Source organism: Poecilia formosa, unplaced genomic scaffold (assembly GCF_000485575.1).
Source record: "Poecilia formosa unplaced genomic scaffold, Poecilia_formosa-5.1.2 Scaffold381, whole genome shotgun sequence".
Taxonomy (NCBI): domain Eukaryota; kingdom Metazoa; phylum Chordata; class Actinopteri; order Cyprinodontiformes; family Poeciliidae; genus Poecilia; species Poecilia formosa.
In genome coordinates, this window is record NW_006800320.1 from 130412 (window position 1) to 144519 (window position 14108).

At 39.2% G+C, this 14108-nt stretch overlaps 1 protein-coding gene across 1 annotated transcript in view; it reads right to left on the reverse strand.

The window, feature by feature from the left end:
- Positions 1-86: 86 nt before the first annotated feature.
- gkup (glucuronokinase with putative uridyl pyrophosphorylase) overlaps positions 87-14108 on the reverse strand; it is a 20013-nt gene continuing 5991 nt past the window's right edge. The window contains exons 6-23 of the mRNA XM_007575567.2: positions 11770-11858; positions 11543-11699; positions 10693-10770; positions 9677-9768; positions 9474-9579; positions 9318-9397; positions 9162-9230; positions 8306-8366; positions 8177-8193; positions 8031-8088; positions 7838-7930; positions 6835-6895; positions 6487-6600; positions 6145-6202; positions 3391-3459; positions 2438-2501; positions 2283-2354; positions 87-541 (exon numbers count right to left, since the gene is read on the reverse strand). Coding sequence (XP_007575629.1) covers positions 446-541; positions 2283-2354; positions 2438-2501; positions 3391-3459; positions 6145-6202; positions 6487-6600; positions 6835-6895; positions 7838-7930; positions 8031-8088; positions 8177-8193; positions 8306-8366; positions 9162-9230; positions 9318-9397; positions 9474-9579; positions 9677-9768; positions 10693-10770; positions 11543-11699; positions 11770-11858 — 1434 coding nt within the window. The 3' untranslated portion in view covers positions 87-445. The remainder of the gene's footprint in view (positions 542-2282; positions 2355-2437; positions 2502-3390; positions 3460-6144; positions 6203-6486; positions 6601-6834; positions 6896-7837; positions 7931-8030; positions 8089-8176; positions 8194-8305; positions 8367-9161; positions 9231-9317; positions 9398-9473; positions 9580-9676; positions 9769-10692; positions 10771-11542; positions 11700-11769; positions 11859-14108) is intronic.

A 14108-nucleotide genomic window follows, 5' to 3' on the forward strand; every position in this document is an offset into this window, starting at 1 on the left:
ACACAAAACTACACTGGTACAACAGAACCAAGAGAAACACTGCAGCTACATCCAGCCATCTTTAGAAAGGACACAAGAAAACACAGCATGGTATTATGTATTTTTAATTTCAGTATAAAATTATGATAACTTCTAAAACTATATCTCGCATTATAGAAAATAATTACATAATTTTACATTGTTGCTGCTGATAATAATTTCACCAACTCCACCTAATTCCCCCCCCCTAGCTGTGCAACTTGTTTTTTATTCTAGATGCAGAGACACTGGGAGCCTCATTAACTATTAGTTTAATTCATTTCCAAGCGTGGATCATGATCTGCTGCCCATTGTTACAATAAGGCCAACCAGAGTGTGCTGGGCCTAACAACGGGACTGCTACTGTGCTAAATGGTGTTGTGCAGTGGAACATTTCTTGTACTGATCAGCAGTGAGCTGGGTCAGGTTAGTGAAGGCCTCCAACGGAGCTGGCAGATGGGATGTACGGTGAGATGACACAGAAGACGCAGCCTGCCTCCTGGAAAGCCTGCCTCATCTCCACCTAGTGGCAAAAAAAGAGACTGCATCAGATACAGAGGCGCAGTGGCCTCACACATCAACATAGAACCCAGGACACATCACACAAGTCTGTGTTGTTGTTTTATCAAGAGTCATAATTATTGGTGTCTCTCTTCCAGAGGGTCTTTAAACGTTGCATTCATTGTTGGGTTTGATGAATCACATTTGAATATCACAATGGGATGCAAGGTTGACACAGACATTAAACCTCTCTCTGTCTGATATTAAATCAGACTATACCTGTTCCTGTTTTAGGTCATATAAATCAGAAGAATAAGAGAATTTAATAAAAACTTTTCATACGTTCCCAAGTATTTGGTAGAATTTACTAATAAATTATAAGAATTGGGTCAAATGTTTTGGTTTGTTTTTCCTTTAGAAGCTTCAGATAATAGTTAGCTGGTATTTCAGCACATTCCTCCTGACAGAGCGGCTGTACCTGAGTCAGGTTTGTATGCTCAATTGCTTGCACATGGCTTTCAACCTTTGACTTCCTATGTCAGGGTCATCGTGCATTTGGAAAATTCATTTGTGCCCAAATTTCAACTTCCTTCTTAATTTATTGAGATTTTGCTTCCATGTTACCACAAGATGTTCTTTCTTTATGACTTCCTCCTGCAATAAAACACTTGCACAAAATGACGCTGCCAGCCCCGTCCTCAGGCTGTAAGCTTCTCCATTTCTCCTCCAAATGTGATGATGGCCATTAAGGCCACTTCAATTTGGCACGTCTCCATAAGTTACGGTTTCTGACCCTGAGTGCTTTTGCAAAGTGCAAACTGTGTTTTTTATGCCACTTTAGGAGCAATGACTTCTTCCTGTCTGAGCGGCCCTTCAGCCCATGTTTGTGCAGGACACTTCACTGTGGATAACCAGACTGTTAGCAGCATCAGCAGCATCTTCACAAGATCTTTTGCTGTTGTTCTGCTCTTTTCATACTCTTAACACGCTCATCTCTGGGACACGTCTCCCTCCAGTTCCTGGACAGCGTGGCGTCTGGACATTCTCATGTTTCTAATATAACTCTTTGACCAGATGACCTCAGAACCTTCAGGCATTTTGAAACTGGAGGAACCAGACGTCTAGACGTCTCTTACTGATATCTCGCCCGTCCTTCCTTCATGACATATCACCTGAGTTTTTACCAAATTGACGAAAATGGTGATTATTAACTAGCAGTACAAAAGTCGCACCCACAGTGAAGACGGCTTTTAAAATTACTTAACAATAATTAGCTTCATGGCAAACAACATAATTTTACTTTTCTAGCTTCTGTAAGCAGCTAGCTGGGCTACAGAGCTAACACTATTGCAGGGGTGTCAAACTCCAGTCCTCAAGGGCCACTATCCTGCAGTTTTTAGATGTGCCACAGGTACAAAACACTGGAATGAAATGGTTAATTACCTCCTTCTTGTGTAGAGGCCTGCTAATGACCTAATTAATCTATTCAGGTGGTGCAGCTGAGGCACATCTAAAAGCTTTTTAATATTGCTATAATGTGACAAAGTCAAACAGTTCAATCATCCTCAGCTGTAATTGTGGAGAAATGGACGTCCCTCCTTTAGCTGAGGGTTCTTTCCATGTAGGATAAGTGGGTATAGACAATGGATGGGAGGATTTGGTCCTTGTGTGAATTATTTGTTGCCTTCGTCAACTTGAACCATTTTCTGTTCAACGATTAAAAAATGAGCTTCAGTCCTCAGAGTAAAGGAGAACAGCCTTACCAGCCTGACCTGGTCCAGACACAGGCCCACCACGGCCCCCCCACTGCCGGGGAGCTTCACTGCTGAGCCAAACTGTCAGATCAGACAAAGTGTTCATTAATAAATGTACGGTGGGTGCTCTTGAGGGAGTTCAGTTTTCACCTCCTAACACCCACCTGCCTCGCCAGCTGAACCATCCTGAGGTTCCCAGGACCCAGACAGTCATCAGTGTAGATAGACCTGGAAACCACATTACTATCAGATCAGGCAGCTGTAGAATCTAAGCATTTATTTAGAAAACAACAAATATTAGAAAGTAACAAATATTCACTTTGATATGATGTAGAAGATCATCTATCATAATGAAATAACACTACAACGGATTAGTACAAGAGCCAGGCTAAGAAAAAAGAAATTAAATTACAAAGATATAGTCATAATATTGAGAGAAAAAAGTAATATGATAGTAAGCCATAATAATAAGAGAATAATGTCATACTACATGAATAAAGTCATAATAATACAAGAAAAAAGTAGTAACACCATGATAGTTTTAATACTAATAGAATGAAGTAACAATTTCATGATCATTCCTATATGAAAATAATTTTAAAAAATGAGGAATATTGAGCATCTTGTGAAGTTATACTTCAATATCAGTTTTACAAATATTGATTTTCACTTTCCGTTTTCAGAAGACGGATTAAACTGAACTCCATGGCTACGTTTAAAGTTTGTTGCTTCATAATCCTGTTTGCTTCTGTTCTCTGGTGAACCTCTGAGGTCCTCACACACCAGCTGCAGTTACACACACATTACATCACACAGGTGGACTCTTCCCATTAGCTCCAAATAGAAATGGTAGAATTTGATTTTATTTAGGAGTATTAAACTGGGTGAATACAAAAGCACACATATTCATATGTTTATTGTAGCAAAAATGTGAATATTGTTTTTCTCCCATTTTACAGATATGAGCTACTTTATGTTGGTCAAGCACATAAAATCCCAATAGAATCAGTTTCTTATAAAGAACGCTGCCTATTGCATCTTTGCATACTAACAGCATGCTAAGAGTCTCCTGCAGATGTGACAAACACTGTATAGGAGGCCAGAGAACCCGGGTTACCTGCGCAGCTCAAAGTTCTGGTCCATCAGTTGGGCCAGACGAGTCCAGTCTCTCTCTTTAATCGCTGACCTGATGGGAGAAAAACAACAAACAAAAAAAGTCCTCAGTTCTGAGTTTGGATCTATAAATGAGCTCAGACCCGACTTATCCATGCTGAAGCTAAAAGTCAGAAAACAATTGAGATTTGTTTATTGCTTCTCACTGAGCAAACTGCTAACATACCATCACCAACAGAATCCAGGAACAACACATTTCTCTCTACACATGTTTGTCATACGTCATGTGCATAAACATGATCGGATGTAGTTATTATCACAATGAGGATGATTTTTCTTCACTGTTAAATATTCAGTCCTACATTAATTTTGTTTTTAAAAAAACTAAAATATACTGTCAAGAATTACCATAAATACTCCTGAATTACTTCACATACTCAGCCCCACTTTAATAGAAACACCCTGTTCCCAAAAAACTAAAATATGCTGAATTATCATAAATATTCTGTCCCAAATTACCTTAAGTGAGATGTTCAAATGATCTGAAACATGCTATGCTAACTTACCTTAAAATTTAGTCCCACTTTACTTAAACTAGACCATTCCTTAAAGCCTAGAATACACTGTTATTAATAACCATAAAAACTCTGCCCCATTTTACCTTAAATATTCAGTTCCATGTTATTTAAAGTACAGCGTTTAAAACACCTTAAATATTCTGTCCCAAATAGTCAAAAAGAAGCTGTATAAAGTTACCTGACCAAATTACACCCTGGACCAAATTACTAAAAATATGTTGTTTGAAATTAGGTTAGCGTTCTTACCCACACAGCACTCAAAAATTATCCAAAGAAAATTTACCAAATTCAAAAATCTAAACAGAATTTCTAAACAATTTTTTTCTGATCCATTGTTAAAAAGTAAACATTTGACATTATTATCGTCTTGCTGATCGTTTACCAATGTGTCATGTCAACTCATTGATATCATGTGATTCCAAGAAAGTATATTGGAAACTTAATCTTAATTATGTGTTGTTCCAGTAAGGTAAGGTAATTGTATTTATATAGCACATTTTCAGCAACACGGTAATTCAAAGTGGTTTACATGAATTGAAGGGAAATACAAACAAAATAACAAACCAAAGGAAAGAAAAAAGAGGAAAGAAAACTAATCTAATGTTGTTCTAAAGTGTGTAAACTAAATGCTCCTGTTCAGGGTTGCTAAGTACCTAATTCCATTTCTAAATAGTGAGTACTCTACAGTTTCTGATAAAAATAGGCTAAAGAATGACTGATCTAATTTCTTTTCTGGGTTAAAGTGAGTACTCCACAATTCTAAGTTCGTTCTAAATCCTTTTCTGGGTTAAAAGTAATATAAACTAAGCAGTGACTGTTCCTGTTAAGTATTTCTGGATTCCAAGTTCGTAGTTATTCTAATTCTAATTCTGATTCTGATTCCATTTCTGGGCTGTATAATATTGACCTAAATAGTGCGTACTCCACAATTTCTGATATTACTAATAAACTAAAATAATCCTTTTCTGGGTTAAATAGGGGGTACTTCACCTAAAACAAAAAAGAGGAAAGGACACATTAGGGCAAATGGCAACATTCAGACAAAACAATTGGCAAAACAAAGACACGAGTGAAGGCGATGACGTCAAAGAGCCATGAAACCACGTTAGTGAGCCCCTGGCAAAGTCCGATAAAGATGTTGTAATCAAGACATGATGTCCTTAGGAGCGTTCAGCTTCGCAACTCCATGGATACAGGAGGGGGTGAGGAGGGAAGAGCATTGTGTTTACATATCTTCAAGGAGATTAGAAATATGCAGCCCTTCCAAGGCCACATGGGGAAAGCCAATTCAGAAACAGAATGTCTTAGGTCGGGAAGATTATAAATTTCAATCTTCCCTAAAGTCTCCCCGATACATCTCAGTTCCCAATCATCCAAATTAGTTTGGTCGTTCCACTGAGCCGAAACTAGTAACTTCTCCAAGATGGATTCCATCCTGTTGGTGAGTTTTAGAGTCCTCGTCTCTATCCACACCAACAGTCTGAGTGTTCACTAGTTCGGCCAAGTCTGTCACAAATTTGTCGACAAGCCAGGAATCCACAAGCTCCAAACAGCAGAAATCCTGTTATGAATAAATCCAGGGTGAATCCTGCCGGTTGTGTCCCCGCAGGACAAGAGGGCTCTCCTGTGCCCAGACTTCTTGTCGAAAATTTGACCAATTGCATTGAGAGATCAGTTGACCAGATCCATAATTTGTAGATTTGGAGGATGTGCAAAGAAAGGCTCCAAAAATATAGAAAAAGACGGGACAAAAACAGAGAAACCAGGGCAGGCATGGGCAGGGAGGAAGCAGAGGAAAGAAGCGTCCACCTTCATCGAGAGCAAGAGTACAGTACAGCTGAATTCATGGTGTGTGACTTATGTGATTCAATATACCAAAAAAATGCAAATCAGCAGCTTATTACTGCAGCTATCATTCATCATTTCTAATATCAGTACCAGATTGGAGTTTAAGATAAAGTATAGTGAGGCACCAGTCTGAGTCATTACTGTAACTTTATGTGACATCCTAGCTGATACTTCTTCCCCCAATCGGAGCTTAAAAATTTTGATTTCATAAAGAAATAATGTAATGGCCTATACCATATCATAAGTTATTTACAGGACAGAAAATAATAATCTTTAGATATTGAGTGGCAAACACTTCTTCAAATACTTAGGATTTTTTGGTGAGGACCTACCTCGCCTGGTCTGTGAGCTCAGCAAAGGTCTTCATGGCCTCAACAACCACTGGCTCCCCTGAAGGTAGACAACCAATATGAAAGCAGTTCAAGAAGAGCAGCAAAGGGGTTTTCAGTTTAAAGGTTCTCAAAGTAGTATTGTTTGAACTTAAAACAATAAAGTCAAGGAATGGTTTAAAAAAAAACATTCAGTTTGGCAGCTTACTTTCTGTAGGAAATACAAGCATGCCAAACTTTACTGGTCTTTTATAAATCAGTATTCAAAAAGCGCCTTAAGAGACGAGAGTCATTCCCCTCCTACTCCAAACAACCACACACAAGCTGTTGGACTGGAAGACGCACCACTGAGCCAACGCTGCCGGATGTTGCTATGGATACGTCCAGAGTCGCTGGGGTCACTCAGGTAGGCCAGCCAGAACCGTGGAAGGTCACTCATGTCCATAGAAGCGTAGTTCCCTGAGAGAGGACAAACCCCACAGGAAGAATTATCCACTGCAGCACCTTGTTCCTTCAAGATCCACCTGACAACGAGCCAAACAGCAACGGCAACAGCAACTCTTACAACATGACATAAGGATACATTACATAATGCAGTAGTTAAAAGTAAATTATATTCAAAGTTATATTCTGTGTCTAAAACTGTTTTATGAAACTACCACATTTCATCTGTTTACTTATTGACATCAGTACCGTAGCCTTGCTCATCCATGAGCTTCTTGCTGAAATCCATGTAGACCAAACCTTCATACACCTGCAAGGACAGAGGGACCATGTTTCCTGTCAGTGTTGTTCCAAACAGGTTCTCAAACCTCTTAGAACAAGGCCCACTTCATTATATAATAACTACCATACTGGCAGACATTTAGAAACGGCAGTACCTTTCAGTTCGTATGAAACAAAAACATTTTAAATAAGTGGTACTGCTGCTTTGATGAAAAGAAGTAGCTTAGCTGCACTGAGCACAGCTCCTAAGTTCAAAATTGGAAAAATAAGCAGGAAAAAAAAAAACTAATTTGGAATTCCAGATAGATAAGGTTCGAGGTATGTCCGCTACCATTTGGATTATTAAAAAAAACACACACTTTGGCATAAAATCCACACAAGATGTTTCTTTAGTATTTGAATGCATCTAATATCCAGAGAAACACATTGTTATTAGCTTGTCTTGTTAACTGTTAGCCTGGCCACATAATTAGTGAATCCTATTGCTTTTCCCAAGCTGCTATTGGAATATAGAAAAACTTGGAAGCAATGTTATTCCCAGATTTGAGATCCATCTTCAGGAGTAAATGAAATGGAGAATCTGGAGAAAACAGAAGCCTGCTCCCAGTTTACTGTTGACCACTTCACTTCCTGAACGCTGTCCGCAGCAGATCACTGAGTATCTTCTGTTTGAAGTCAAGATCAGCCTATTCATCTACATAAAAACCTAAAGTTTTAGATTTTTATATATTTTGTACACATGTATGATTCTCCATTTTGACTTCATCTGTGGGCTTAATAAATAATGACAAGGTGATATTGGTGTGGTGGTTTTTTTTCACTGGAGTTAAAACACATTTAGGAAAATTTTATCAGATCAATATTAGAATTGACAGAGGGTTTACGTTCTTTTTACCATTACTGTTGAAAATTCCCTAATCCTTCTCTTGTAAATAGCTGATTTCAAAAATTTCACCAGGGGTTCACTGACCTGCACCACTCTGTCCTGCAGGCCAGCCGTGATGAACAGCTCATCGGTCTCCACACTCAGGATGAAGTTGGCTCGGATCGGTTTGGGAAGATCCTTCAAAACAACAAAAAAAGAAATTAAGAGGAAAACTCAGCAGTCTGCTCTAATCCATCTGATAAGCAGGATAAGAGCGGTCGTGGTTTTATGCTCTTACATTGTCAGTGATGTTGTAGAACTCCATGAGACACTTCAGAGTAGCTGAAACTATGGCACTGAGATGGTAGAATGATAGTAGAAAGTATTTATTCTGCTCAGAATGAAAATGATTAAATAGGAATATGTGGGAAACAAACTATATACCTGCTTCCAGCTAGGCCCTAAACAGAAAGAGAAAGGGTTTCATCAGAACAACTGAACATGTTGCTACATAACCGGTGCTAATCATGCAGTGAAGCACCAGTTGTTCCGTCTGTCTGTACCGATCCTCACCACTTGCCGAGGGATGTTGGTGTCATACTTCAGGGTGAAGTTCTGCTTCGTTAAAGCAATGCTGCAGCAAAAGAAAGTCAAATAAGAACTGAGTGTAGCAATGCTAAAAAAGAAGTTCAATGAATAAGAGGAAAATGTTATCAGTAATTTTGAGAATTTTCTTCCAGGAGGTCTGAGCAGCAAACATGTTTTATGTCGTTTTCAGAACTCTGTAAAACAAATATGAAGTTTCTGTGCTTTGGTTGGATTGCATTATTTTGTGAATTTGACAAGCTGTTTTATGCTTTAACAGCAGATGCTGTATAGCAACAACAGTCTGGGACAGGTTAGCACAGCAAAGCTTAGCAGTTAGCTTAGCTTGGCTGCTAGCTTAAGAAAAAGCATGATGGATGCAGAGCTGAGTTTTCTTGTTAAATGTAGTGCTGATCATTTTGTTTATTTATACTTTATGTAAATTAAAAAAACAAGAAAATTATGAAATGGTTATGTGAGAAAACATTAATAATAAAAATTGATAAATGGAAAGAAACGTTCTGAGCTGTTGATTTTAATTATTTGTGAATTAATCGGTGACACAGAAATAGTTTAATCCAAAGTGAAGTGTGATTCTTATTTCAACTATGTTTAAAAATGGACTTTTTACTACTTGAAATTCAAAACAAAACTAAATTTAAAATATTTTATTGATCCCAAAGGGAAATTAAATAAATCAGATATTTGTCCTTCCATGGAAATGCCAATAATGGTGAATGTAGTGAAAATAAGTACACAGACATATAAAACAAACAGAATTTGAAGCAATCCAGACTAGACAAACTTTACAACGCCACCAGAATAAGGGAGCTAACAGCCTCACCCTCGTTTGGAGCAGAACTGGTAGAACTTCTTACACGTAGCCTGCAGCAGCCGCAGACCTCCCAGGTACCTGCAAAATTCACAACAGAAGCAGAACTGTTTGTATGAACGGGATCAACGCCGTCCTGTAGCTTGGCCCATATCTAGGGTCCCTCACCCCTCCCTCCTGCTGATGCAGAACAGATCCTGCAGACTGCCAAACTCTGTGGGATCATTCAGTGGGTGAGGGACTAAAGCCTGGAAACCACAAAGAGTTAGCATTTCAGTTCAACGTGCCGCCAGTGAAGGTGGTCTATGGAAAACGGCGTGTTACCAGAATCTGACTCTCCACCAGAGTAACCTCAGCCCAAAAGTTAGAGATGGTCATGGCGATGGTTTTCCCATTGAAACCATCTGAGGGATTTCCCATTAATCCAACCCTGTGATTCAAGATGAGGAAATCTGTATTAAGAACTTCATCTTGATGAGTTTTAACATTCTAAGAAAAGAGTGACGTTTCACACCTGGCTGTCCTACCTGGCATATGAGCGGCATGTGATTGGTTGAGCGGGGTTGTCCTGTTTCTTGGTGGAGTAGTGAGTCAGCCACTTTGTGTAGTCTGATAAGCCCTATCAAAATAAAGAAGTTTCTCAGATGCTTTGGGAACTTTATCATAACTGAATTCTTAATGTTTAAGCGTTACTTAGATATCTTCCCAGAGTTCATTAGCACAGAAAGAAAAATCAATTACTATTACTGAGGTAGCATTTATAAAAATAGTTTTATTAAGATATCTGTTAAAACTGTCACTATGTCATGACAGATTAATATAAGGCAGATAATGTGTGAAAAAAAGAATAAAAAAAGAAAAATCAAGCTCCTCTGCCTCCTCTCTGTTCCTACTGCCACCTGCAGAAATACAAGTCAGAAACAACCAATCAGAGTCAGGAGGAGGGTTTTAGCGCCGACAATCTTCTCTTGTAAGCGCTGCTCGCACCCTCTTCTTTGCTTGTTGCTATGCTACAGCTAGTTTACCAGCCTGTGGTGAACGCTCAAATGCTCAGGCTAGTTAGCTTTGCCATCGATGACGGCGGATAAACAGTCTTCCTGGAACATTTGCAGCGCATACACAAGGGTGATTGACAGCGCTAAGACCTTCCTCCACGCTCTGATTGGTTGTTTCTGACTGGAAGCGGCGTATTTTTGCAAGTGACAGAAGCAAAGGAGCTCAATTTTTTTTTTTTTTTACAGATTGTAATATTAAAGCATACTTCAGTCAAAACAAATGTATTGATATACAAAATGTCAAAATGTGTATATTTCTACATAGAAAAAAGCAACAGACTATTTACAAGAATTTTTCCTTAAGTTTTTGAATTTAAGTTTGTTGGGAGAAGTGATGGTTATAAAGTCTAACAGCTGCTCAGAGGAAGGATCTGGGATTATGCTTCTTTGTGCACCTAGGATGCAGCAGTCTGAGCTTTCCAGTTCTGAGGGTTAGGTGGGGAGACGCAACGTTAAACCTGTTTCAGATCCCAGGAACAGATACAAACCACTTGTCCAATGAGCTGGAAGCCGGTAGGAAGCTTCATTCCAAACACGTCCAGCTGCTTCTCATTGATGAGCCACTCCTGGGAACAAAGGCGGGACAGGACAGCATGTCAACACTTCTTCCTAACTTCACGACAAACAGCTGAAGTCAGAAAACAGTGCGGCTCAGGTTGAAGTGACACTTCTCTAGAAGTTTCTTCCCACAGCAGCCGGCGTGTGACCAGTGCAGAGAAGATGTGGTAACACACACACACACGCACACGCACACACGCAGTCACACGCACAGAGGACATGACTTCCCTTTCTGCTGCTGTGTGTGTGGACAGCTTTTTGGTCTGTTTGAATACAAAAGCAGCTCCAACAGTTCTTGATAAGATTCGAGTTATAGGAACTGAGAGTTAAAGAGTTGACCTGGTTAGAACAGGAAGAGTCCTGCAACACTTGGTTTAAACCTTTTTATAGCTTATGCAGAGGAAAAGTTTTTATTTCCTGTTTGTGATGTTTGTTTTTTCATGTCTACTTAAATATAGGGATATTTTAAATAACCAAAAACATATCCCTATAGAGTTAAAAAAAATTTCTAGCAACTATTATAGAAGATAGAATGCTGTCCTGTTAGAAACAATGGTTTGCTCAATATGTTAACAGCAGGATGGCAGCAACTGTGGTACTTGTGTTTTGTTAAATTAATTATTTCTTAGCATGTGGTTCCTTTTACATTGAATAAATGAACTTAGACGTTGGTGTTTTGGTCTAAGTGGTGCAACAGGAAGTGAACTTAACTTTTTATGCTGTGAAAATAGGAAGTCATAATAAAACTACAAACCAACCAAATGAACATCACCTACGAACCCAGAATAGTCCAAAGGTCCGCTCCGTGGTTCGAGTCTGCAGGCTGAGAAAGTCGGACATGTAGGACAGCGTGTCTCTGCGGACGCAGTAGAACACCACGCTGGCCAGTCGGGACACTGTCCGTCCTTCCTCGGGTTTCTCCAAGAAGCGAGTTATCCTGGTTCAGAAGCCGAATGGGTTAAAAACAGGAAGAAGCTGGAAGCTGAGGTCCATAGAACAATCCTCACCTGTGGGTCTTTGGACAGACCTCCACAATCCCCCTGGAGCTGCTCCGCTCACCTTCCTCCATCTCATAGTAGATGATCAGCTCTCCAGGCTGAAACACACACAAGAGAATGAATAAAAACCAACAATCAAACAGAACATAAACAACTGCTCCAAAATGGAGGCCCTTTGACTGCCAAACCCACATCACTACCCTCCACCACAACTGGTTTGTGGAGCTTGTGCTGAGGTGTTGGGTTTGGTTTTGCACTATGGTCAAACGTCCCCACACTGGTTTCTTGTGTCCAACGGATGTGTTTACAAAAGTCTTGTGGTCCTTTAAAAAGCAACTTCATAGATAACGCTGCCATATTCTTCAGAGAAAAAAAACACCATAAAACAACCTTTACAAACAAGCCACACCTGTTAGTCTTTTTCAACTTGTCCGGTTGTTTAACTGTCCAGCTGAGATGGAACACTTGGGTTTTTTGTGATTTCTCTTGGCATTGCACGATCCAACCTTGGGGTCAATTTGTTGGAACATCAACTAATGGGAAGACTGACACTTGTCTAAAATATGTTTGGCTGAGTCGTGAATAAACTCTCAGTGGAATTATGGACTATTTGGAACTTCTGAAACTGATGCACAGCAACAACTGCTTCTAAAAGGTCATTGCTGATGTTTTTCACCACAATGGCCTTGTTTCAACACACACCTATCTGCTGCAGAGCAACAACTATGTTTTAAAGAAGAGGCTAAGATTGCTGATGATTCATAAATCAAATAAGTATCGAACTATTTACCATCCTAATGAATGTGCAAGGGTGTACTTGGTGTTTTCCAATGACCTCATTCACGATCTTTACGTTTTACTTTTTTGTGTTTTCAGTTTAACATTAAACAAGACGAGGTTGCAGCAGGAGCGACTCCGACATCCCTAGTTATGATCAACTTTGCGTTTCAATATGGCCGCTTGTTCCCCGCATCAACAGTATAAGATGTGGAGAAAAACATTTTACCAGACACAGATGTATAAGTGCGTCTAAAATCATTTCCGTGTAGCTACTTCAACTATAAACTGAACAAATTAAAAGTGGTGCTTGCTTATTATGAAAAGTAAAGCTTAAAACTAGAAAATTTCTGAAGAAATTTAAACGGGGCCTGCCAAAGTGTGCCCGTCGGTTGGAACCCAGCATTCTGATGTTACAAATTAGCATCAATGCTAAAGTAAGCTGCAATGTACTCAATAGCATGTGGAGAGTCACAAGCATTTTGAGTAAGATGGGCTTATGCCATTCAGGATGCTGAAATTAGTGTACAAGTTAAAATGAGGCAAATTGCTAACATTAGCCTAAAAGCTGTCAGTAGCATGTGGGGCATCACTCCATTCAGTGTACTAAGCATGGCTAATAAATAAGAAAAATAGCTAAAAGCTTTTTTTTTTTTTTAGGGAAAAGGCTAATGCTAATGGGGGACAGTGAAATGCTAATGCTTGTGCTAATATTTGTGCTAAAGTTTGTGCTAATGGTAATTCACTGCTTTGCACATCAAGGCAGTGCACTCACCTGAGAGACAAAGATATTAACGGCAGGATAGTAAAGGCGGGTAGTGCACCGACTAATAGCACCGCCTAAGGCGGAATATTTAGGAGGAGTATTTAGGCTTTTATTTTGAAATTTCCAGTAAACTTTATTTTTAAATGTCTACACTAATTGTAGTGACTGCTTAAACGGTTCAGTGTAAGCCACTATATTTAACAAGCTTCCGTTTTCTTTCGTTGACCTTCATTAGCTTAGCTCTCAGTTGACGCGTTTCTGTCCCACGATATGCCTTTGTGCATCTTTCAGTGAATTAAAGAAGTACTTAAAACATCCATACAAAGTCTGATGAACTTTACTTTTCTTTGAGTAGATGTTACAGATGATTCTTTAATCTTGCACAGCATTCCACATGTAAAGTAACCCAACAGTCAAAAACTGTGTAGAGCTCAGTTGAATGCACCACATTCAACTTCCTTTCGTAAACTAAACTGCACACACACACACAGCACTTTTCACAAAATTTCAATTACGTCCATTAGATGGCGCTTTTCTGCAAAAACATAATGAAATGGAATCTTATTAACAAAATATCTAAATATGCAAACAGCATACACAATAATAAATGTTACAAACTGACATTTTTGGCTCTTACACTAATCCTCTCACTAACAGTGGCTGGATTAAATCAGTTATAAATAATGCCCAAAACATTCTGCCATGTCTGTAGTTCTAACATTCTGCTCAGCCTCCTTCTGTAGTAACTCAGAGTTCCACCATCATTGTAGTTCTAAACTGCCAGCCCTCCTCTCTAGTAACTGAT